The sequence below is a fragment of the Phasianus colchicus genome, chromosome 5 (genome assembly GCF_987193195.1).
Source record: "Phasianus colchicus chromosome 5, bPhaCol1.hap1.1, whole genome shotgun sequence".
In the NCBI taxonomy this organism is placed as follows: Eukaryota; Metazoa; Chordata; class Aves; order Galliformes; family Phasianidae; genus Phasianus; species Phasianus colchicus.
This window is the reverse complement of record NC_143440.1, coordinates 50584055-50607143: the sequence shown is the minus strand read 5'-3', so window position 1 is coordinate 50607143 and position 23089 is coordinate 50584055. Positions and strand designations below refer to the sequence as shown.

The 23089-nt window shown below is 39.6% G+C and overlaps 1 protein-coding gene across 2 annotated transcripts in view; it reads right to left on the bottom strand.

Annotated features, from left to right (window-relative positions):
* The window catches only part of PPP2R5C (protein phosphatase 2 regulatory subunit B'gamma), a 75195-nt gene extending 53228 nt beyond the window's left edge, over window positions 1-21967 (bottom strand). The window contains exons 1-3 of one of the 2 annotated variants that reach the window (XM_031592988.2): window positions 21830-21967; window positions 20337-20402; window positions 7032-7191 (exon numbers count right to left, since the gene is read on the bottom strand). In XM_031592988.2, the coding sequence (XP_031448848.1) occupies window positions 7032-7191; window positions 20337-20402; window positions 21830-21856 (253 nt within the window). In that variant the 5' untranslated portion in view covers window positions 21857-21967. Of the gene's footprint in view, window positions 1-7031; window positions 7192-20336; window positions 20403-21829 lie in introns of those variants that run through there. The other variant, XM_031592990.2, reaches the window with a different exon arrangement.
* Between the last annotated feature and the right edge of the window lie 1122 nt (window positions 21968-23089).

The window sequence follows — 23089 nt, the reverse complement described above, 5'->3', positions numbered from 1 at the left end:
TTCTATCTAGGCTTGAGTGGAAACAAGTTCGGTAGGAAATGCTGCCAGTGACAGATGTAAAGCATTCTTCTAACACTTTCAGCTCCTGACTAATGAGTAGGTGTTGGAGAGGGCAGTTGAAATGAAACATGGCTCATTAATCCTAGCCTATGATTTCATGTAAAGCTAACTAAAGAAAAATAATCACTCTCAGGCAAAGTATTTCTCTTTATAACCTTTTTTTGTTTAGTTATTATTCACTCACAAAGGGTATTTTTTTTTTTATATCTTTAGAATGTTACAAAGTCGTTCAGATAATAATCTAACACTTTCATAATGATTCAAGCATTTACTCATTTGATTGTGTATTTTTCTGTACCAACATTAAACACCTACCATTTTTTTCCATGAAATTTCTACCATTTCTGTGTATACCAACATTGCATAAATTTTATCACTCAAATTTGATTCAATAGTTCTTCCAGACACATAAAGTCACTAAATTAACATGGCAAAGAAAACCTCCAGGCTTCTTTCATAGGATACAATAAGTACATTCAGTGACAACTAAGCACGCTGATATGGGACCTTCTGCAATATTTCATCTACAGGCTTTTTGTTTCAATAAATTCAACAGAAAATTAGGCTGCCAAATATACTATAATAGCATGAACGCAGCCAGGATCAGAAGAATAACACTTAGCATACCGAGTTAGTCCAATGTAGTTCATGTAAAATGGAGAAAACATCATCCGTTTGACAGGCCTGCATTCAGCGATGCTTTGCATGACAATGAATTTGTTTTGCCTCAGTGTTTTGCCTTTTAAATGCATTACATCTCAGGGCAAATTATCTTCTAGAGCAGCATAATCTTGTTTAATCTACTACCTTACTTTGCATAAAACTGCGATGCTACCCCCTTGCAGCTGGATGAAATTCTTTATTTGCTATGCACGCAGACAAGAAGCACAATTAAAGTGGAATGGCTGAAGTACTGCACCTTCATTCTAATATACAACTGGGAGTAGACTTCTGTGATGGAAGTGACATTAAACATTCAGATTTCCTGTCTCAACAGCTTGTAAGGATAATGCTCCTTAAAACCTCCAGAAAGTCCCTTACTTTCTAGATTCCCATAAATCCAAGAATATTACAGATACCCCACCTCTTTTATATCAAGAAAATAGATGGTAGTTGAATGAAAAATTAACACTTTGATCAATTTACCTTGATCTCAATTTTGCTTAGGCATCTGTTCTCTGTGTTGAGAGAAACATACAATAGTTTCCTATTCCTGATCTCTTCAGAAACTCTCATTTTTCCCCTTTATCATTGTTTGAGAAATTAATATTTCTTCTTCCTCCATCCACTTTTTGTTGTAAAGTGCATCAGAATCTTAGGGTAGAATCACCTCTTCTGCAATCTTCATTCATCAGATTTCAATATTGCACAGAGAAAGAAAACAACTTTCTTACACAGCCACTTACAACTGAAAAGCACTAGGAAAGCTTTAACAACACTTGCCTCCCTATCAGAATCCTATATCAAAGGCAGACAAGTTGGGACACCAGCCTCAAATTCTCCTCTTGCACAAAACAGACTCAATTTGGCACACCTATAAAGTCTCTTCTTGGAGAAAAAAATCTACCACACACTCCACATGACACGTGTTTAGAAAATGGAATCCTTATGACCTGTCATTTTTTTTCTTTAAAATAGATATTTGTTATTGTTTTTCGTAATTTATAGCCCAATTTCATCACTAAAACTATTAAGTCAATAGAGCTATTGCTTCCTACACTGAGATATATACGTACGTACATGTATGAAGGGGCTGTGTGTGTAAGACATTTTCTAAGACAGGAAAAAACCCAGCCACTAGGGGAAAGAAACAACTCCATAAACAAATTAGGAACTGAATTTGAAAACAAAAGGTGAACTCAATTGTCAAACCTAAGACTATAGAAAAACGATGTTCACCTTTATATAAAAAAAACAAAAACAGCAACACAAAACACAAAACCATGACAGTGGCATCACAGGAGTTCACCACGAGACTATAAAACCTATTTTCATCCAGCTTTAAAAAACAGACATGCTATAAAAATAGCTTTTTTGAGTTACGTCCAAATTTACATATGCATGACTAACACATGTTCATAAGGATATTATTTAACACTTGAGAATATTATGGAGCATTGCATTGTAAGATAATTATTCTAGAACTGACAGAATATTATCATTCAATGAATATTACTTGCAGATTGAAGCTAGATTTGTGACACAACAGTATTTGACCATGTATGAAGTGTTTTATTCCACTCGACACATCTTAGCACTGTATTCAAGAATCCTCACTGCAACATTGTTTTGTATTTGTTTTGATTCAGATCACATCATTAGAAAACATCACCATTTTGTACAACACCTCTCTAAACACTGCACATTTACATATTTACTAAAAATCAGCACACTCTTGCAAAATAACATCAACAATACAACTACGCTCACCTGTCTCCACAGTAAAAAAAATACCTTGTAGTGCATAAACTAAAAGTACATAATGGACAAAGAATTATCTTAGAAATACATAATTAGCATGGGAAAAAGCATCCACCTGTAATGCAAGTATTTTTAAAATTCTGAAATCTTAGTGTATTTTAGAATACATACAGAATCACTAACCTTAAATTTTACTTTTTGGTACCAGATCTTACACAGCAGAGAAGATACAGTAACATAAAGGTGGCCAGTTAACTGTTTATGAAGCACTATGAACAGTTTTGGCTACTTCTTCATTCCTTTCTATCCTTTATCAGTAACTCCGCAAATCCAGAGCAACACCTCAACAACTCAACCCTTTGGATGCCAGCTCTCATTTTAAAAGGGTCACTATAATCCCCTTAAAGTCAGAGGAAAAGTAGTATTTTAAACATGTTTCCAAAAAATATTAAGCCCTAACGATTTAGATAGTAAACTACACATATAGAATTTAACAAGTGATTGGATGAAATTCTCTTCTTAAAGAAAGCGTTTAAGGAAAAAAAAAGCTAGATTTGGAAGTAAACATGATTACTTCATGCCAAAAGGAAGAAATGTCATCCTTCCCTTTTCTCTGTATTAAACTTAGATCACTTAAAAAAAAAAAAACAACAACATTTTTGGTGACTTGATCTGCAAGATCTGAAATAGATGGAAACTGACTTTTTACGTGGTCTGACAGTAAGAGGGCAAGAAGGAATAATTGTAAACAAAAAGAAAGGAGATGATTTAGATGTCAGGGGAAAATCCTTTACTTGGAGGACAGTGAGATGCTGGCGCTGCTGCTCAGAAAGCTGTGGGTGCCCCATCCCCAGAGGTGCCCAAAGGCCAGGCTAGATGGGCCCTGGGCAGCCTGAGCTGGTGGGGGGCAGGCAGTCCATGGCAGGAGGTAGAACTACTCATGCAAGTTCTAGAGCTTTTTCCAATGTGTAATGTATTTAGGTGTCAGAAGTTCATATAGTTAACCTAGATTAAAGAACTGAAGTAGAATTCACAACACTAGCAATTAGCACAGTAACTGCCAGCACAGGGCAAAGCAAAACACAGATACTCTGAAGTTATTTGCTAATTTAACTGTAAAAAAAAATAATACCCATAGTGCAAAAATGAAATACAGATTCTTCTTTAAAGCTTAAATGGAGAGTTGCAAAGAACACAAACTTCAGCGTAACAGCAGTCAGATACATACAATAAATACTTGTCCATACTGAACATCTGTGCTCTTTGTGCCTCAGAACACATTCTAAGTTCCTCAGTTTAAATACATCCTGAATTACAAGTCATTTTCTTAACAGCACTAAAACAACGGTAAGCTTCTGAAAGCTGAATCATCCTTAATTATTTACACTAGCTATAAACCAAAGCATTAATCAGGAAGTTTTCAAACACCACAAAAAAACCCACAAAACACTTGATTAGACCCCAGCAAGCAACTTTTCCCAGACAACAGTTAAAACAAAACCAACTTTCTGTAATAAGTACCCATACTACAAATCTTAGCAACATGGTAAAGCAGATAAACTGAAGTTAACACAAACTTGTAGGCACAGAATATTTTTGTTTCAGTGAGAAATTAGCAAGATCTTTTCACACTGTCTGACCTTAGATTACAGTCCTGGAGGCAGCCCTTCTAGGATACTCCTGGGTTATGAGCAGGCAGACACTGCCTGTTCTACCTGCACTGAGTCAGGCTGCACTTCACTGTGCTGTGCAGGGATCTTCGCTGGCTTGCAGTTTTGCTAATGCATGCATGTCTCTGCAAAGCAACAGCACCCCACACTTCTCAGAAATTCTATGTTTATCTCTATTCTTAGAGCCTCTTAACTCATAATTTATTTCCTTTTCTTTCTGCTAAGCTATGCAGCTCCTCCATTTCCTGAATAAACTGAAGGTTTACAATGTTAAGCGTAATGTGCTCCAATGAATACAAATCACACTGCACTAATAGCAGTTAACAGGGCAAACTGGCATTTCCAGAAACAATTTCATGCAATATCTAACAGAAAGTTAGCAGCATACCTGAAGGCCAAAAATTGAGCCTCGTTTAGATTAAAAGGCAAAATGTTTCCCATGTAAGAAACACTGACCAAAAACCACTTAGGAAGTTCCCCCCTCTCCCTTCTCATTAGCTCAAGAGATCCACTGACCCCAGCTCCAGTCCTACAGCACAGAAGAAAGCAGCCATACTTCAGCATTACCACAGGCCACTGAGAGCCTAACAGCCATGAGCTTCCGCAAAGCTAACACAATTTTGCATACACAGAGACACTTCCATTCTGTAAGTTGTGTTTTTAATATGACCTTGTATGAAGTACCTCACACGACACTCAACCCAGTATTTATGAATGGAATGCACATCTCTTGGCCTACTACATGTAGAAGGAAGGTTTCCCAACACTGTGGCTACAGAAATACAGCTCCCTTGAGAGTTTTAACCAGCCTCCAAAACAACTAACCCAAAGCAATACTATGTTCGTTCCAATCCTTTACTCAAGTCAAACCTGCCTTAATCCTCTTGGTCTTTTTAAATTACAGCCTGGCCAGTAGGCTTTCATTCCTGTCCAGTCAGGAAGCACATGCAAAAAACCCAAACACAGAGCAAGAAAATTTAGGAAGTTCAATAGCCACAAGCAGGCACATGTACTGGAACAGCAATTATACAGGTACCTGGCTACAATCCATGAGACTGGACATAGCCTTACTAATAAATGCAGTAATTATTATCCATCACTAGATCACCAATGATACTAGTGCTTCATAACAAAGTTTGACTTTCAACAGCCTGGGGACACACATACAGCACCATGAGACATCCTCCAGAGCTAAGTTCAGCATCCTTTATTTCCTGTCACCTGAAAGTAGGAGAAAGCAATCACAGCTTGAAAGACAAAGCATGTGCACAGTATATTGCTACTGACATGTAAGTACATTGTATCTTACACAGATTAAGATTTTTTTTTTTTAATTCTTGCATTCCAATCAGGCTCTCTTCTGCCATTCATTGGTCTATTTCAACCCCAGTGATACCTTCAAAAAATTCTGGTCCATTCACCACATCCTCTGGGGACTGACTACCTTTCCCCTCTCCCATCCACACTCACTTATCTCATTCCATCTCAATATCCATTCTGTTTCCAACTGAATACTCAGTCCAGTCTCACTGACCTGACAGCCCCAGACACTACCAGAAACACACTAATTACAACTGGACAGAATGGAGGTTCTAAGAACAAGTCATGAGTATTTTCCTTCGCAAGTGATTCTTTGAACAAAGGAGTATGCCAGTCAACAAGGTTGTGACCAGACCTTTTTCAAAAAGCACTACTTTTATTTGGTGTAATTTGCTTATGTCTCATCCCACATGTGATGGCTAACCGTATGTGCATGAACTTGCCCTGTCAGTTTAAGGCATACAATCTACCTTTCAATAATCTGTGGTGTTACTTATTCTTATTTAAACATTTAATAAGAGATTGAAATTTACAGATTAAAATTGCATTTAAATCTTGAGGCCTTTTATACAGATTGTCTTACTAGCAAGATGAACAGTATTTCCCATTCTTTTCATATAAGCAGTATCCATGAGTTAAAAAGAATGCTGCAGCCTAATTTTATCTATGTGAAGAGCAGTACAGTTCATGTAAGCTGGGAAACTGGGTTCCTTATTGTCAAAGAGCACTAATGCATTATATCAAGAGGAAAATTACTGAGGAAAAAAAAGTCTTATTCCCTGACTTTTTCACATTATCTACCACTGGTTTGCCTAACATTTCAGTGATGTATTGGTGTTTCACTGCCAACTTTGAACACAGGAAAGCAGTACGCATTGCCTTCCAAAAATGCCTTTTTTAAAATAAACCTTTAGAGCAGATCAGTTTCTTGTAACCTACAGATCAGTGCATCTGAGTACATCTGGAAAACTGTACCTTAAATCTACAATGTACCATAAGCACAATACACTGACATGCTAACACAGCATAGACAGGTACCACATTAGTGAGAGAAGATGCATCACAAGCGGCAATAAATATAATTCTGTATGATCACAAAGCCCTAAAATTGACAAAAAAAATTGATTTCACCAGAAAGACACAACCCTGTGTAGTCCATGCTTAGGAAATCCGACCAACAACAAGCAGGGATAGACCTGGCCTCCTCTCAGTGCCAAGATCTTTGTTTGCACAAAGCAAGGTTTGAGCATGCCTTATTGAGGACATAAAACTGATGTTTGGGGGGAAAAAAAAAGACCAAATATTTTGTTTTTATGTGAGATGGGTGAATTTACATTCGCATAAAACCCTTTTGGGCTGAAAAGGCTCAGGTATTTCCTAAACTGACTGCCAAGATGGCAACAGACTGGAAGCCTGTTTGCATATGCAAGTATGTGCAAGTTTGCAAACGCTAAATATTTAATACATAATGTGTTTTTCAGTTAATTTGTCAGAGTAGAAATGCTTTGGTCTCACTCTCACAATCTCTCACAAGAGTCATTTTGATTTAGAAAGACATACCTTTTAAAGCTGGCAGTTTTTGAAGCTCCCTGTTATTGCTGACATTAAACCTTGATGAACTCTGACGCTTTTCCTTTTTCAGTACTGTCTGGGGTGCTGGTACTTTGATTTTAGATAGCTGTGCTGGGGGAGGAGCGCTGTTTGATTTTTTGTTTGACACCTGTTTAAAAGGAAATGAAAACAGTTAATTGTAGTTGGACTTGGAGCATCTTTTATGTTGTCTTTACAGAAATAACATAAAATAACCTTTCAATCAAAACATTCTATTTGTCATCCCCTGAATGTATAGCTATGTTGCTCACTATGTGTATTATTTCTATATCATAACACTCTCATAGATGGAAATTAATCATTCTGTTACATGCATCCACCCATTTATTCAGTTACCTGCCAATCGAAAAGGTATAATATAACTTCTCAGCTACTCCCACCATCTGCCCAGGAGATGGAGGTGTAAGGAGCCCAGGTCTTCAAGGTACTTGGCTATCTGACTTGAGCTTCAAAAGAATCAGGACCTTGTCTATTTACATCAGCTGAACTTCACTCTGCCTATTTGTATTGTGCCTTGCAATCAGAGTCCTACCTTGGCCAGGGTATTCAGATTTTGACAGAAGTTTAGAAAAAAAAAAAAGGATGAATCTTATTATTGTAGCAGATAGTTAGGAAACTTCAGCAGCTTCTAAGATGTACATGTAGCAGTTTACTGCCTACTCAGAGCAAGTGGCTTTTACTGTAATATTCCTTACATTCCTTACGTATTGTCACTGTACCTCTGTATGAATTAAATAACACAATGAGAAGAATGAAACTTTTTGCTCCATTTCCCAGAACATAGTTGATAGTGCTCTCACTCAAACTAAATAAAATACATCACTAACAAAAGCCTGTCAGAACTTGTGATGTTGCTTTTCTCAATTCCTTTTTTTAAAGTAGGAAAAGCAGGTTTAAAGTAGGCAATAGTTGACTGTTTTTAAACATGAAAAACTTCACAAGGCACTTTACAAGAATGATAATACATTTAGAAACAATTTACAACAGGAATGTAACAATAGCTAAGTGAGAAACCTTACTGCAGGTACTGCAGTTTGGTGGGTTTTGGTTTTGCTGTTTAAAAAAAAAAAAAAACAGGATCTTAAATTAATGTAAAAGCTTTTCAAATTTGCAAGCTATTTGACATTGCAGCAAACTACTGAAAAGACACCTTAGCGCTTCTCTCTTACAGGAAGAGAACACAGCCTCCTTTTCAATAAATGCCTATATGATAAGAAATATGAAAAGAATTGGACAGGAATGGGATTCAGGATGGAAATCAGGTCGTAATGCTGCTATTTCAGCATTTCAATGGATTTAAATATAACAGATATGAAAGCTGTGTTTCAATCACCAAACACTTTCATAGAGATGTATCTAAAACAACAGAAATCTCATGTTCTGAAAAGGATTTCCAGAATAGCTTATTAGCAATTTCCATATGGTCTGAGTGAACACATTCAGTGCACGTAGAAATGTTACCATACATCACCATTCAGAGAGTCTAAAGGCAGATAAACTGAAGACAGTCATTTTATGCAAACCTTTATCTAGAAGCAAATACTTTTTAACCAGCAGAGCAATGCCTGTATTTCAGCAATACAGTACTGTATGCAACAGAACTGTTCACGTGCTGAAAATGACTGAAAGCAACATTTAGTTCTTATTAAACATCTCATATTCCTGTTCTGCAAATTTACTATTAAAAGAGCAAAAAATACAGAACAAATAAGGGAAAAGACAGTACATTGATAACCACAAGTTATCAAAAACATATTCTAGACTTCCAGTAAAAATGGTGCAAGTTTCTAAGTTAAAGGCATTTACATACAAATGACACCCACTTCCCTGCATTATATATATATTTACTATTTCTCTAAAACACTAAATGCTGAAAAATCTTTTTTGCTGAAATACAATTGATCCACAAGGTAAATTCTACCCCTTAACTCAAATTAAAAAAGAGAGTTCTAAATTATCAAGAGATAAAGCAGATGGAAAAGTAGCACTAAAAATAAGGAAGCAAAGATTTGCCACGCATTATGCAATTAAAGCTAATTATAATTTCAACCTATTATAAGCAATATTACTACACAAGATTCTACACTTTCAATGTTATGCTTGATCTTAATGTTGTTTTTCTGAACAGGCTATCTTCCACTACCACCTGTTTTTTTGTACATTACTTAAAACAGGAAAAGTCACTTTCCTGCTTCCTCTACTCCCAAGCAAATTCTCAACTGTAAATTAACAAGTACTCACTTGTGCCTGCACACACACACACACACACACACACACAGTAGTAAATTAAGGTAACTCACTCATCAGGAAACCATGTATTCTGAATTGCAGATAAATTCTAAAATTAGCCAGAAGTGGTTATTTAAAAGGATGGACAACATTTCTAAATAGAGGCATTAAAAGAAAGCATTTTTTGTTCCTATGGCAACTTCCAATCTTGCAATGATGGTTCCACATAATTCCAGCCCTGAATCACCAGCCCTTCTTTCCACCATCAGCCCCAGCTATCCCTGAACTTCAGCTGTGTTCCAACTGTTCAGCCATCACACACCAGAGAGCTGCCAGAGCAGCTTACAGTTCTTGGTTATGCAAAGGCTATACTATGCAGAAATGACTGACAACTTCTGCAAGTGGCACTACAGTGCTGTAAAGACTGTACTCACCTGCAAAACTGGCACATAACCAGCCTTTGCATAGAAGGGCATCTGAAGAAATCACATCAGTTTAGGCAGCACATCTCAGCCATGCCACCCTTTTATTTTCTGCATTAGGAAGCTGCAAGCCTAATGAGAATTCAGACTACTTCACTTTTTAGAAAGATACAGTGCTCCTTAGTTCTGAATGAAGGCCCATGCTCAGCTTCCTCCCCCAGTAACCAAACTACTTCAGAAAACCACAGCTCCTGAGGAAAGCTGACAGACATTTGGCTACGAAGAACATTTATTTGACAGTAGAACAGTCAAATTAGAGATACACTTTTATCAATTCTTTCAGTAATTAGAATGGGAAATACCTGTTCTTACTTCTACTGTTAGTAATTGCACAAATAACTTTGGTGTTTTCTACATCATCTTACATAATTAATAAGACTTTACATGTCAGGAAAAATTATATTTGGAAGTAGAAAAAGTATTTTATCCTCATCTTACATGTTACAGTTATTCTGACAAACTGCTCCCTCCTACCCAAATGTTTAGAGTCACATTCAACTCAAAGTGGCTGATAAGCCTAAAGATGTGTACAAATCACTATGAAAAATCATTATTCTGAGAAAGTGTTTATGTAGATCATAATTTAAAAACAACCTCCAGATTTTCTGATCATTTTAGTTTTTAAAGCTGGAGCTTCACTTATTTTGATGAATATTAAAACTATCATGACAAGTATAATTCTGATTTCTAACTCCTGCTTTTAGTAATTGAGAAAACAGAGCTTATGCTCCTTGGTTCCCATGAACAGGCTTAACATGAACTCAAGAAAGGAAGAGGTTTCTTGCCAGTAACAAGAGCTCAAGATGGATAGTCCTTGCATCTCTCCTTCCCTTGTGGTACAAAACAGCTAAGGTCAGTAGGGCCATTGGGGTCTACCTGCTCCAGCTCCTGCTCAAGCAGGGACACCCAGAGCAGGGTGCACAGACACATCCAGACAGCTCTTGAAGATCTCCAAGAGATTCCACAGCCTCTCTGGCAGCCTGTGCCAGTACTTCATTGTCCACACAGCACCGAAGTGCTGCTTGATGGTCAGATGGATCCTCCTGTGGCTCAGCTTGTGCACACTCCTCTTATCTTGGCACCAGGCAACACAGAAAAGAGTCTGGGCCTGTCCTCTTTGCACCACCCTCATCCACATTTTAAAGTACATTTATGAGACCCCAGCTCCCCCCTTCTCTTCTCCAGACTGAGCAATCCCAGAACTCTCAGCCTCCCCTCACAGAAGTGCTTCAATCTTTGCAAAGATATCAAACAACTATCAGGCAGAAGTTCTCATGTATGAAGAATGAAGTACATCACTGTTTTAACAACACTGCTTTGAACATAGTTTGATCCTTCTGACCACCTGAGCAGGTGCACATTGACTACGTTTGTGATCAGATGAAAAGAACCAAGTGGACAAAGCACATCCCCAGTTACAGCCAGTTTTTAAATTAATTGATCATCACCCATCAGCCCACATGGTAACTTCGGACAGTCACCTAAGAGAAGAGAGCTGGAGAGAACCAGGAGCAGGAACAAGGGTGCACCTGTGTCCCATGTCAACAAGTCTCTCCAGAAGACTCAAAACATATTCCCTCACTGACAGTCCCTCAAACCACCAATACCTCGAGCTACTTTACCAAACAGGCAACCAGAAAAATTTGGTCTGACCTCACTTTCCAAAGAACAGTCACTAATAATCAAATTAGACCAGATTATACAAAGCTCCACAAAACCCAAAGGGTTTCCAAGCCAAACCTAGAAGAAAGCAGCAAGCTTTCATACTTCATTTAAGATAAAGTGGTCAGAGAAGGGGAGGAATTTGAACACGACAGTGGATGTATCTGCCAATCAAGATTTAAACAACTGAATGAATTAAATGTTAGTGACAAAAAGAGACCACCTCCTAGGGACAGGGCAAGAGATATTCTGTCTCCAGGACTGAAGATAACACAGAACTAGACAACATCCTGTATGGTCTTTCTTGATACATACCTGGTTAGCATTCGCCTGCAAATGTATCGCCTCTATTGAGTAACATGATTGAATTCAAGTTTAAATAGGCATGTGTACCAACCCAGCATAAAAACAGCAAGCTCCATACCAGTAATAACCTTTATGAGGAGCCTAGAATGCAAGGTTTACCTACTGAAACTTCTGTATCAGTTATCAAATGATTAAAACTTGAATGAAATGCAGGTACACAAGGTAAAAAGCAGAATGATCTTGATAAGAATCAAGATCCTGAACCTGAGATAGAAGGAAAATGCTTCTATTAATGCAGATTTAATCCTTTTCTTCTTTTTCATTTTGGTACAGTAAGTAGCCCCCATGGATTTACCCTTCATTAGGATAAACAGAGGCCTGATCTACAGCACCCAGAAGAACCCATTTCTTGCCAAGCAAGCCTCAAAAGGGGCTTTAAAAGCTCTGGATTACAGACGAAATAAACTTACACTGAATCTGAAATACATTTTACTGGAACTAAAAAAGGAACTGCAAAAAACATTTACAACTTCATTTTCAAAAATTTGTGAGGGTCCAATTTGCAATTAAAACAATCTGGCTAAGAGGTAGATGCCAAATAGATGATCAGGGTAATTGAGCTAAGCATAAACTTAATTTAGTCTCGAGATGAGAACTAAAATCAAAGATCAAGAAGTCAAAATGGGTGGAGAGTAGCTGAAATCTAAATACCATTCAGATTTTCCCCTCTGAATAACTTCAAAGCAGCATGAAAATCTCTAAACATTCCGAGCATCTCAAACTGCCTCAGAGCTTTCTCCTTTGCAGGTCTTCATTTACTACGTTGAGGCTGGAAACAAGGTCAGGCCACATCTGACACACAGCCCAGCAGCAAGCAACCCAATAATTATACCCACAGCATACCTGCAAGAGTCAGGCCAGCAGCATAGAATTAGCAGCTGGCATTGAGGAAAAAGTATCAAAATTTCCCTAGAAATTTGACTGCAGTCAAAATTCCAGATGTTCTACTATCCTACATTCTCATCTCCTAGATCAAGCAATTTCTGTGTATCAATTCACCACTCTTAATCAAAAAACACTGAACCGATACACTGAAACTGAGAATGCATGAGCTTTGGTTTTTAACAGTAACTGCTTGGCAATAGCAACAGTTCTCACCCTAAACTCTACACAAAACAATTGAGCTCCTTCCTCTGAAAGCAGGACACACTGCTGCTCACTGCTGTCACACCTTCAGATATACAGTTGTCAGTATGCTATTTTGAAGCCAAAGCATACAGGTAAATATCTGCAGTGAACAATTGTTCTACGTAATACTTTCACTATCATTAGTGTGAGTAAGGTGTGCTGCCCTCATTCCTTCAGGCTAGCTTCTACAAATCCTGAAGGTACTCTATTATTCTCCGATGAGGAAAAAAAAGCACTTCTTTCCTGCCTACTTTTGACTAAACCTGCATTTTTTTAGAACCTTTTAATTAAGTGATAGTCTTCTCTTGGGCATCAGTATGTATTCTGAGACTGTGGTGAATGACAGTCCACCACCACAATTATGCATTTCCATGTGGCACATCCTGAAACACTTCATGATTACCTTGAGATTTTTCTCAAGTTGAAGATCAACATGCTTTCCAACAGGACATTAGAAGAAACTTGTTGTCATAGTAATAAAGGCAGCACTCAGAGCTATTAAGACAGTCTGCAGTAATTAAAATTCATGCCCACAGCTGGCAAGGCATTTGATGTGGAGCAACTAGGTATGACCTTAAACTTCAGTATCTCCAATCTGCAGAAATTCACTGCAAATCACATGAATCTCAACATATGTTCTTAATCACCTAGACAAATAAAAAGGGATATTGCTCCTTCAACAAAGCAGTTAAAGAAAAGCAAGGAAACAACACACTTCAGGGCACCATTTTTAATGGCAAACAGTTCTGAAGTTTTGATTTAATTGAAGATTTGCACTGCTGCGTCATTATTGTTCACTAATTTCATCAACTCAAGAACGTTTGGACAGGCAACTTCAGAGGAGCCTCTAAAGACTGTGCTTTTGGTGCTGGCAGCTCTGGTTGGTCTCTAACAGACTGCATTTCGATTTCTGCTGTTTTTTGTTTTTTGTTTTTTTTTAAAGGACTATTACCAGAATGGTGCCTGGACTGCCCTGCTAAAACAATCCTTGCAGCTGCCCTTCCAGCAAGTATGCTCATTGCTCCTTAAGAATCTCTCAGTACTCAGGATGTACAGGATAGTGCAGTGATTGTATCAGTTTATGTCTTTATTTGCTAAGATGGCAAGAGCTGCACCATAAAGCTTTGGGGATTCACGGTATTGTATTGATAACTGAAAAGATTAGCTTTTCAATGGGGTAGTGACAAAGTTTATACATTTCAGCACAGCAATAAGCATTCACTGAGTTACACTGAGATGCCCGCTTAGGAACTGTGATTTTGCATGCAAACACTGCAGCATTACTGCTAGCTGCTCTTGATGAATAACTCTGGAGCGCCACTAGTGCTTTGTTGGACCTAACACGAAGTTTGTTGACTGGCCTCTGTGACTGGGAAGTTCCCCACAAACAGTGAGTCTTCACACTCAAACAGTGAACTACAGCAGGTTTTACACATAAATCATTTTAAAGGAATGATCCACAACTTTGTTGAAATTCTCTTGCCTTTCTTGCACACATTTATTTTTCAAAACAGAGTCTTGCTTGTATTTCCTGTTAGATGCTTACATACAGCTCAAATTTGATCTTCTAAAGACTTGTATCATCCTAGTTTTGTTGCAATACACTTGCCTTGCAACACATCAAACCAATGCTGACAATTGCAAAAGTTGTCTTAGCTCACTGAACTGCAACCTTCAGATTCTTGCATTCTAACTGGACATTCATAGCTAAGTATCAGCAGCATGCAATTGTTTCTGCTTCCTCCTTCTAAACCTGATTTTTTAACTAACTTACTCAAACTGCTTTTGTTTTTGGTCAGTGATCAGACCTGTAGTCTGAGGTTGCAGAGGAACTCAACTTTGGCACTAGCAAAGAGGTGCCCATCAGCTCAGACTAGGCTTACTCATGCTGGCTCATGTCTGCTGAAACACCACCAGCGAGCACTCGGTGCTTTGCAAGCATAAGCAGCGAGGAAATATTTGTTTCTTAATGCATTTTCTATAATGAAACTTCAAAGAAACAAATGGCCCAGAAAAGTCAATCTTGTTATCTGCAACCATCAGATAATTTGATTAAAAACAGATAAGGCCCTAAGTATTATTTCAGAACATTTATACAAAAAAATATAGAGATGAAGAATCTGAATAAATGATGGCCTGGTTTAAATTACATTAATTCTCAATTTCAAGTCTTAATTTCTCTTTCAATGACTTTTGACTTTCAAAAAAAAAACAAACACCCTGAAGAAACAACCTACTTTTGTTTGTTTTCCTTCAAACCTGAGGGCTCTCATGTCCCCACAAACATATTCACACTACGTATACACATATACAAAAAACACAGAAATCCATCTGCATTAAGACCCAAACCTCTATAGTCTGCAGTAAATTCTAAGTAAAGCTACTGATGAGCTAAAGGTACTGTATATACATGTATATATAGTTTTCCCAGTCGTGTCTGTAATGTTGTGTTCTTGAATCTATTTATAAATAATTTCTCAGCCCACAAACTCACACTGAAACTTCACTAAGATATCAATATATTTGGAAATAGGAACTGAGAAAAGTTCTTAAAAAATTGCAAGGCTGCGTTAGCAGTAACAGACAGTGCACCTTCACAGGTTTTGTTTTAATATTAGGACATTTCTTCACATCACTTCTGCTAAGATACCTACACTACATAATTAATGTCACTTCTACTTCTCCCCTTTTCTACATATTACTTTTAGGGAAATTAGTAAACTAACTGAAAAGTGACTGCTGAGAGATGGTGGTAGGGCAGAGGCACGGATCAGTACTTAACAAGGTGACTTGTTGGTTTTTTTAATTTCAAAATTGGTTTCTACAGTGGTTATCACCTAACATTTACAATACAACTGTCAATAAAACAAGCCATTTCTTGCATGGAAAGGGAACTGGCCAACAGTTTATATTTTATTACATTTTGTAAGAAAAAAATAAGAAAAAAACCTTTGAGTAAAAAGAAACCAAGCAGGACAGCACATCAAAACAATGATATAGTAATACACACACATGCATTACTCAAACCACATCAGCTTTCTGTTTGCCAGCAGAAGAACTTGAAGACAGAATTATGGTTTCTGTTCTTCATTGTTCAAAGTCACCAAGTCAATATTCTGTTAACCAAAAGTAGCTTTTCCCTGTTACAAACTATGAGTATCCAGATAAAGAAATAAGAGTTCAGAAGGTTTCATGCCTTCTCAAGCAAGTACATTAGATCTAGAAGAAGCTCTCACTCTGTCACCTGTTACTGTGCTGTACGAAGGGTCACCAGCCTGAACCTTCAATCTCCCAGGTGAACCCCCGCCATCTGTTGTCCCAGTGCTCCCAGACCATTCCAGTGCAATCAGTTCAATTTCAACACCAAGCAGAGAGCAAAACTATGATCCAGACAGTGATCCATCTGCAGGCTCAATGTACTCCAGCTCAGGCACGTTAAGTATTAGAATCACTCTCGGTGCTTGCGATTTTGCTGCTACAGCCAACACCAATGTCAACCAACCTGTGTTCCCTGTAGCAGTAGATAGCATCAGTAAGAAGTGCAAGTTTTAGCACATACATTCCCACAGGCCAAATACAAAAATAAGAGTCTATGCGGTTCAATCTTAACTTTCTTTCCTGTGGTTTGTACCTGAGAACTATTAATACAGTATTATAAGAAACATTTGAGCTTTTGAAATTAAAAAAAAAAGTCAGGTTTTTGCTACACAGAGACAATGATAACATCTCCTGACAATCACTTACTACTACTCCTTCTAGAGAAACTCATACTGAAAGTAACAAGAGGCCAACTTGGAAGATTTGTAACAACCCAGCTACAGACTGACACAGAACCAGAACTACCATGATATTGAAACAACAGAGGGAAGACCTGTTTCTCCATACTCAAATGCAGCTGACCCTGCATTACTGCTGTTTAAACTCACAAGACAACCTCCACACAACTGTGTTGAACAGAGCTCCGTAATAAAGCTTATTCCCAAGGAAATTAACATCTGTAAAGGCTAGTTTCCTCACAGGGAATATATCCACAAGTTACTCAGTGCTGGGATAATCACTACCCACACCTGGATGTTTCTCTTCATTGTGTGATCTGACTACAGGCTTTGGTCATTGGTAAACAAATCCCAGAGTACTTCACCAGAGTAAGTCTCCATCCCTTCAGAGTGCAACAATACATAACAGATTGTCTTTGTTCCCAACCTGAAATACTCTGGACTAATTACTGAAGTATAAAGTTATTCCTAATGGAATAGATTCAACAGTTCTGGCAATAATTTACCCTAATTCATATTTACCAACAGGCAAAAAGCTGAAGTCAGACACAAACTTAATCATATTAGCTTTTCTCTCAAATGTTCAAAAGGTGAAGTATGTAAGACTGGGAACTGGACTGACTGCATTTGGTTACAAACACACATGGTACCCCCTCCACCCCTACATGTACTGTACAGTTCTGGTAGCTTCAGTATTACAGATCAGAAGGACAATCTAAAATATGGAAGCCCTCCCACCCAAGTGAATTTAAACAGGGCTTGGAAAAAAAATGACACAAATTTTGGTAATATTAAAAAAGTCAAATCACTAATAATATGAAAACAATTTTATACAACATCCAGTTAGGCAATGTTCTAAGCCACATACTGGCTTAAAGAAAGGATGAAAAACCACACATCTACTCTATAACTGAAACTATTTTCTTGTATAGCAGCTACTAACCACACAAAATACCAAGCAACGTGGATCTCTGGTCTTATCTAGCATGGCTTTTTGTATTACAGCACGTAACCAAAGCACAGGTAATAGGAGAAGAATCAACTTTTGTTTTTTCTCCTTAAATCTCTGGGGGGGAACACTGAAAACAAATAAATGGGCAAGATGGATCTTGTTTTCAAATACAATAACAATGGAATCCTTTGATATGTAAACAAAAAAGTATTTATTTCAGTAGGTCACTTGCACATTGCAGCAACTGTAGAGCTTCTATACATACTTGTGTATCTTTGTAAAATTCAGCAGAGGTACACAAGTACCAGCTTAAGTCCTTTACACCTCTCTTCAGCAACTGCATGCCTACCAGTAAAGCCTGGTGTGATTTCAAATCACTTCTCAGACTTGCTGGGTAGCTCCACTCAACCAAAAATCTCATCTCCCTGACCTCAAGACAGAAAAAGCACTCGTTTATTCCTATGAACTACTGAGATCTGTTTATATCTTCATCTACAGAAGTCCAAGGCATAATGAATTTAGCTGAGTGTTATAAATTTAGTTAAGTGTCTATAAATAAAGTATTTGTGGGACGCTGCTGCTTGTGCTGTCCCATTCTTCATACAGCAGACAGTTTCTAGTCTTTACTATCTGCCATTTGCATTACATTCATTTGCATTAAATTCATACCCATTAAATATAATTTTGCTGAAAAAATATGACATGAACCTGTGTATTTCTAAACGTAGAGTCCAGAACAGTATCTTTAAAGAGCCATGTTAAAATACTGGTACAAGGAAACTCTGTTACAGAAAAAATCCTAAAAAAGCCCATGTCAGTAGTATATTTCAGAGCATTGCTATATTTGCTGTTCTTCACTATGCGAAGGAATAGTTTCCCTCCTGAACATCTAAGTGTCAGCTAACATACGCTTTGGTTACAGCCAGCCACATCAGAACGCAAACTTCATATTACTACTTATGTGCAATTATTCTATTAATTAAGTTAATGAGTGAGGCACTAAGGTGCTCAAAACTGTCTGGAGGCTAAACAATGCCCACTGGGAATGACAATCACAGTATATGCACCAGTCACAATCTCAGCAGTATATGGGTCCCTTTCCCACTCTGCCCGCACTCACACGATAACAAAGCATCATCACAAACTTAAGCAAACTTTCACATTGGGAAGGCCAACTGAAGCAGAAAAATGCGTGAACATGTTGTCCTGTTGAGATTAATCTCTCTTTTTTTTTAATATTCAAAATATGCAAAAGCTTTATCCGCAAATACGGAAGGAAAGGAATCTAGATAGGCATTTTCAGTTAACATTTAAATCACACCAGTAGCTCCTGTGGCAGCTTCACACGCTGTCCTTGAAGGACCAAGAAAATCAGTTCTGGTCTCAGCAGCATGTCATTCAGAAATGAGAAAATGAGTTATCAACCAATATATAGCAAAGCTACCAGTAATCACAATCCTTACAATCGCACAGGAACCAAGATTAAAGTCAAGAAGTAATACTCTTCTTTTTAATGCCATAGCAATATACCATAACTACAGAACACATCATGTTCATTTGCACTATTATGAACATTTACATCCTGCTACTGTCCTGATCTCATTCCAAGTGTTTTCTCTCCTAGTAGCCAAGAAATCAGCTCTTTCCACAGAAATTCAATCATTCTTATAACTGAACTTGCAAAAAAAATTAAGTTTACAAGTTTTAATGGTTATATCATCTGATGTCAGATGATGTCTTTCTGCACAATAAATGAAAACTCATTTAAGTTGCATCAGAAGGAATAGACTTCTGCAAGACAAACCCTCCCCTCCTGCCACCCAACACCCCCCATTCAACAGTAATCACGTGGGGGATGGAAAAAGTGGTACAGCTGGATGAGCATCAGGACATGCAGTTTAGAGGATGAAATATACATAAACTTCTCAGCGCAGCATTTTACATTCAGGCTAGTATTAATGCTGTAAAGTAAATAAACACTGGATTTCCAAATGAAGGAAATCTAATAATTCTGGGTTTTCGGATTAATGTGAGAGAATGGGAATTTGTCATGAGTTAAGTGAATCCTTTCAAATAACTGCACCTTGCTGGTGGGCAAAACAAACAGCAACGCAGAAAGAAAAAATACTGCAGCAACAACTGAAAAATCAATTAAAAAAAGCAATACTCGAATGTATACCTATACATAGAAATTAGATACAAAAGAAACCTGTCAGCCTTTGATTAAGCATAAGGTCTCCTCACAACATAACAGGTTACTGACAACTAGTACAGTAATATTAAGAGTTTTTGAGAAAAGAGCTTCAGAAATTACAGAGAATGATAAAAACCACAATGAGCTGCTAGAAGACAAGTCCCAAACCTCACAATAAGACTAGAAAACAAGACAGATGTACTCCTCACAACCAAAGAGGAAACAGATGAGTGATTAAGACCATAGCAAGCACGCAGTCTCTCAGTCTGTGACATAAAGTTAACTTCCTCAAAAGCATCTTCTCTTAGAGTGCTTTTTATCAAAGACCAGGTCAGCAGTTCCAGAACTACTTTTCCCATAGTCACCCATCACAACAAAATTATAATCATCAAGCAAAATTTCAAGTATTTTTCAGAAGTCTTCAGAAATTTCCCTGGAAAGACTACATGCTTTAGTAATACTTACTTCATGTTCTTGGTTTTCTTGTCCATCTTTGCCACTTTTTCCGCTTTTGCCCGATTTTGCAGGTTCCTGAAAAAAAGTTCCGTCTCAGTTATGTTAGGTAGATTTTAAGCTTGAGATGTTCATTTTTTTATTCATCTAGGAGTATTAAAACTGATAGGACCAGGAATTATACCGTTTTACTGGAAGACCTTAACACTGAACTATCATTCTTGACGGAGTTGCTTTAAAGATTCTCCATCTTCAGGAAGGTTTCAGAGTTATATTTATGCCTCAAAATTCACCAATAAGGTAATGAGATAGAGGCTTTTATTATTTAGCTTAGAATGGACAAAGAACACAACTGACTAGAATCACGTCTAAGAATTTCACCTTGCTGTCCTTGGGTTTTAGCCTCAGGAGTATTTACACTGAGTTCTGCCTTGAAAAAGAAATTCGTGGAATACACATTTTATACTTCATTACAGTGTCTGTTCTAGATGGTCTATGCATGTAGTTTTAAAGCAGGCCCACTGCTCAGATTCTCCATTCCCTGCACTGTACACAGAGCTTTAATCAATCCACAGCCTTGCTTGTGAGACTTGCTTTCCTAAGAAAAGCAAAGTTTGAATGCGTTCAGTATGACTAGTGGCAAGGATACTGAGGGAGAAAAGCTAAAACCCTAAAGCAACGGAAGTCACAACACCCATCTAACTTTAAAACATTACTGAAAAGCTAAAAACCAGGCAGAAGGCAAACAAAAAAGGGTTCAGCAGGACAGCAGCTGGATGAGGCAGGCTCTATACATCACTGCTCCTGCTCTCTCTCCGTTCCCACAACGGCTAAACCTATCACAGAGCGCAACCCAGTTAACTTCAGGTTGGATTTACAACTTTTCTGATACTTCCACTCGCAGGAGCCCCTTCCGCGGCCGACAAAACAACCGCTCCCGGTCACCGGGGCGAAGCCACATCCACCTCAGCCCATTGCCAGGGAGACGGGACGGGAAGGCCCCGCTGAGCTCTCGTAGCGATTCCCCCGGGCATAAATTCAGCTTACAGCCGGCCCGGGACGGCCCCCTCCCGCACAGCCGGAGCCGCCTCTCCCCGCTCACTCTTCCGCCAGCTCCGCTCAGCGCACGCTTCCATCTCCTCCCTCCTCACTCCCCCGCACGCCAAACCCACGGCCTCTCCCTTCCCCCCGGCCGCCCCCAAGCCTCGCACACCGGGACCCCGGGGCGAGGCGAGGCGAGGCCGGGACCCCCCCGCCGCCACAGCAGCAGCAGCAGCCGCCCCGGGCTAGGCCCCGCGGGGGGACCGCCCCCTCCCCAGCACCCGGAGGCGGGCAGCGCGGCCGCGCACGGCGGTGTGCGGGAGAGCCGCGTTTCCCCCGGCAGCACGGAGCTCCCCGCCGCCCCTCGCCCTGCCCCGGGCCGCTCCTCCCCGCGGGGCCTCTCTACACCCCCACAGCCTCCCCGCGGAACCTGACCTCACCCCCCCCGCTTCTCCCCGCCTCACTTTCTCCTTCTTGTTTTTATTCGGCATGGCCTCTCCGGGCGCCGCGGCCGGACACGCGCAACCCCCGGCGGCCCCGCTCGGCGCTGCGCCCGCCCCGCGCTGCCGCTCCCCCCCCCCGGCTCCCGCGGCGGCGGCGACGGCGGCCTCAGCCTTCCGCCCGCCCCCTTCCTCCGCCGCCGCCCGCGGAGAGAGGGCAGCCGCCCGCCCATTGGCTGCTTGAGTCACGTGAGCGGCTGCTCAGGAGCGTCACTTAGTGGGCGGAGCGTGCGGTGCCCTCCCGCCTCCTGTCACGATGCGGAGCGGCGGTTGTCTGGGCTGCGGCCTGGGGGCGGACGGGCGGACTGGCGGACCCTGAGCCGTCCGCGTGCCGTTCCTGCCGTTCCTCTGAGGGAAGCGACCCGAGGACTGCGCTTCAGCTCGTGGCGGCCCTCCCGAGCTCACCTCTTTGCTGAGGGGCAGCCTAGGGTACCCAGCGAGGGAAATAAATAAATACTTTTAAAAAAGTTTACACATCTGAAGCATGCTGGTCCTTCGTGCAAATTCACTGACTCGTCATCAGTTTGAGGACTTCCCTGCATGCTTGCACTACACAGCCTGTGTTGCATCAGTCTTTGTCCCTTCTCTGTTTTTAGGTGCTGAGGTATGTGTGTGTTTTTTAATGATGCCCACCTGTACCAGAGATATTTTTCCAAAAGCAATTCTTAAATCTCTCAAAAGCTGGAACAGAAAAATCAGAGCAACCTCAGAGAAAAGAAGTTGTTACAAACTGTAGTTACCATGTGGCCTTGCCAAGCCCCAAATTACCCTCAGCCGAGGGAAGAGCATGGTGGTTATTAATCCTCCTAATAACACCAAGACGTGAAACATTTAAAACTTATATTGGATGTGCCTATTAAGTGCTAACTGTGCTGTGCTATTAAAAGACTGAAAAATTGCAACCTTACAAACAGCAGCAAAAATGAGAAGTCTGTCTCCTTTCTTACTCAGCCCGTGAATATCAAAGCCAGCACTAGCAAAGACCACCTATCAGCTGTCCTAAGTTGGAAAGGATCAAGAAGGATCATCGATCCATATCCACTGTATTTGAACACATTGCTTTTGCTGCAAAGGACAAAGAACTTTCCTCTTCTCCAGGCACTGCAACGAATCTTACTGACGAGGGAGAGCTGTGTCCTCCTGCTTCATTTGCCTTCCTTCTCTGTGCTTCTTAAGTGGTAGGAAACAAATTATGTTTGCCTCTTATCCTTTCCTTAATCTTCT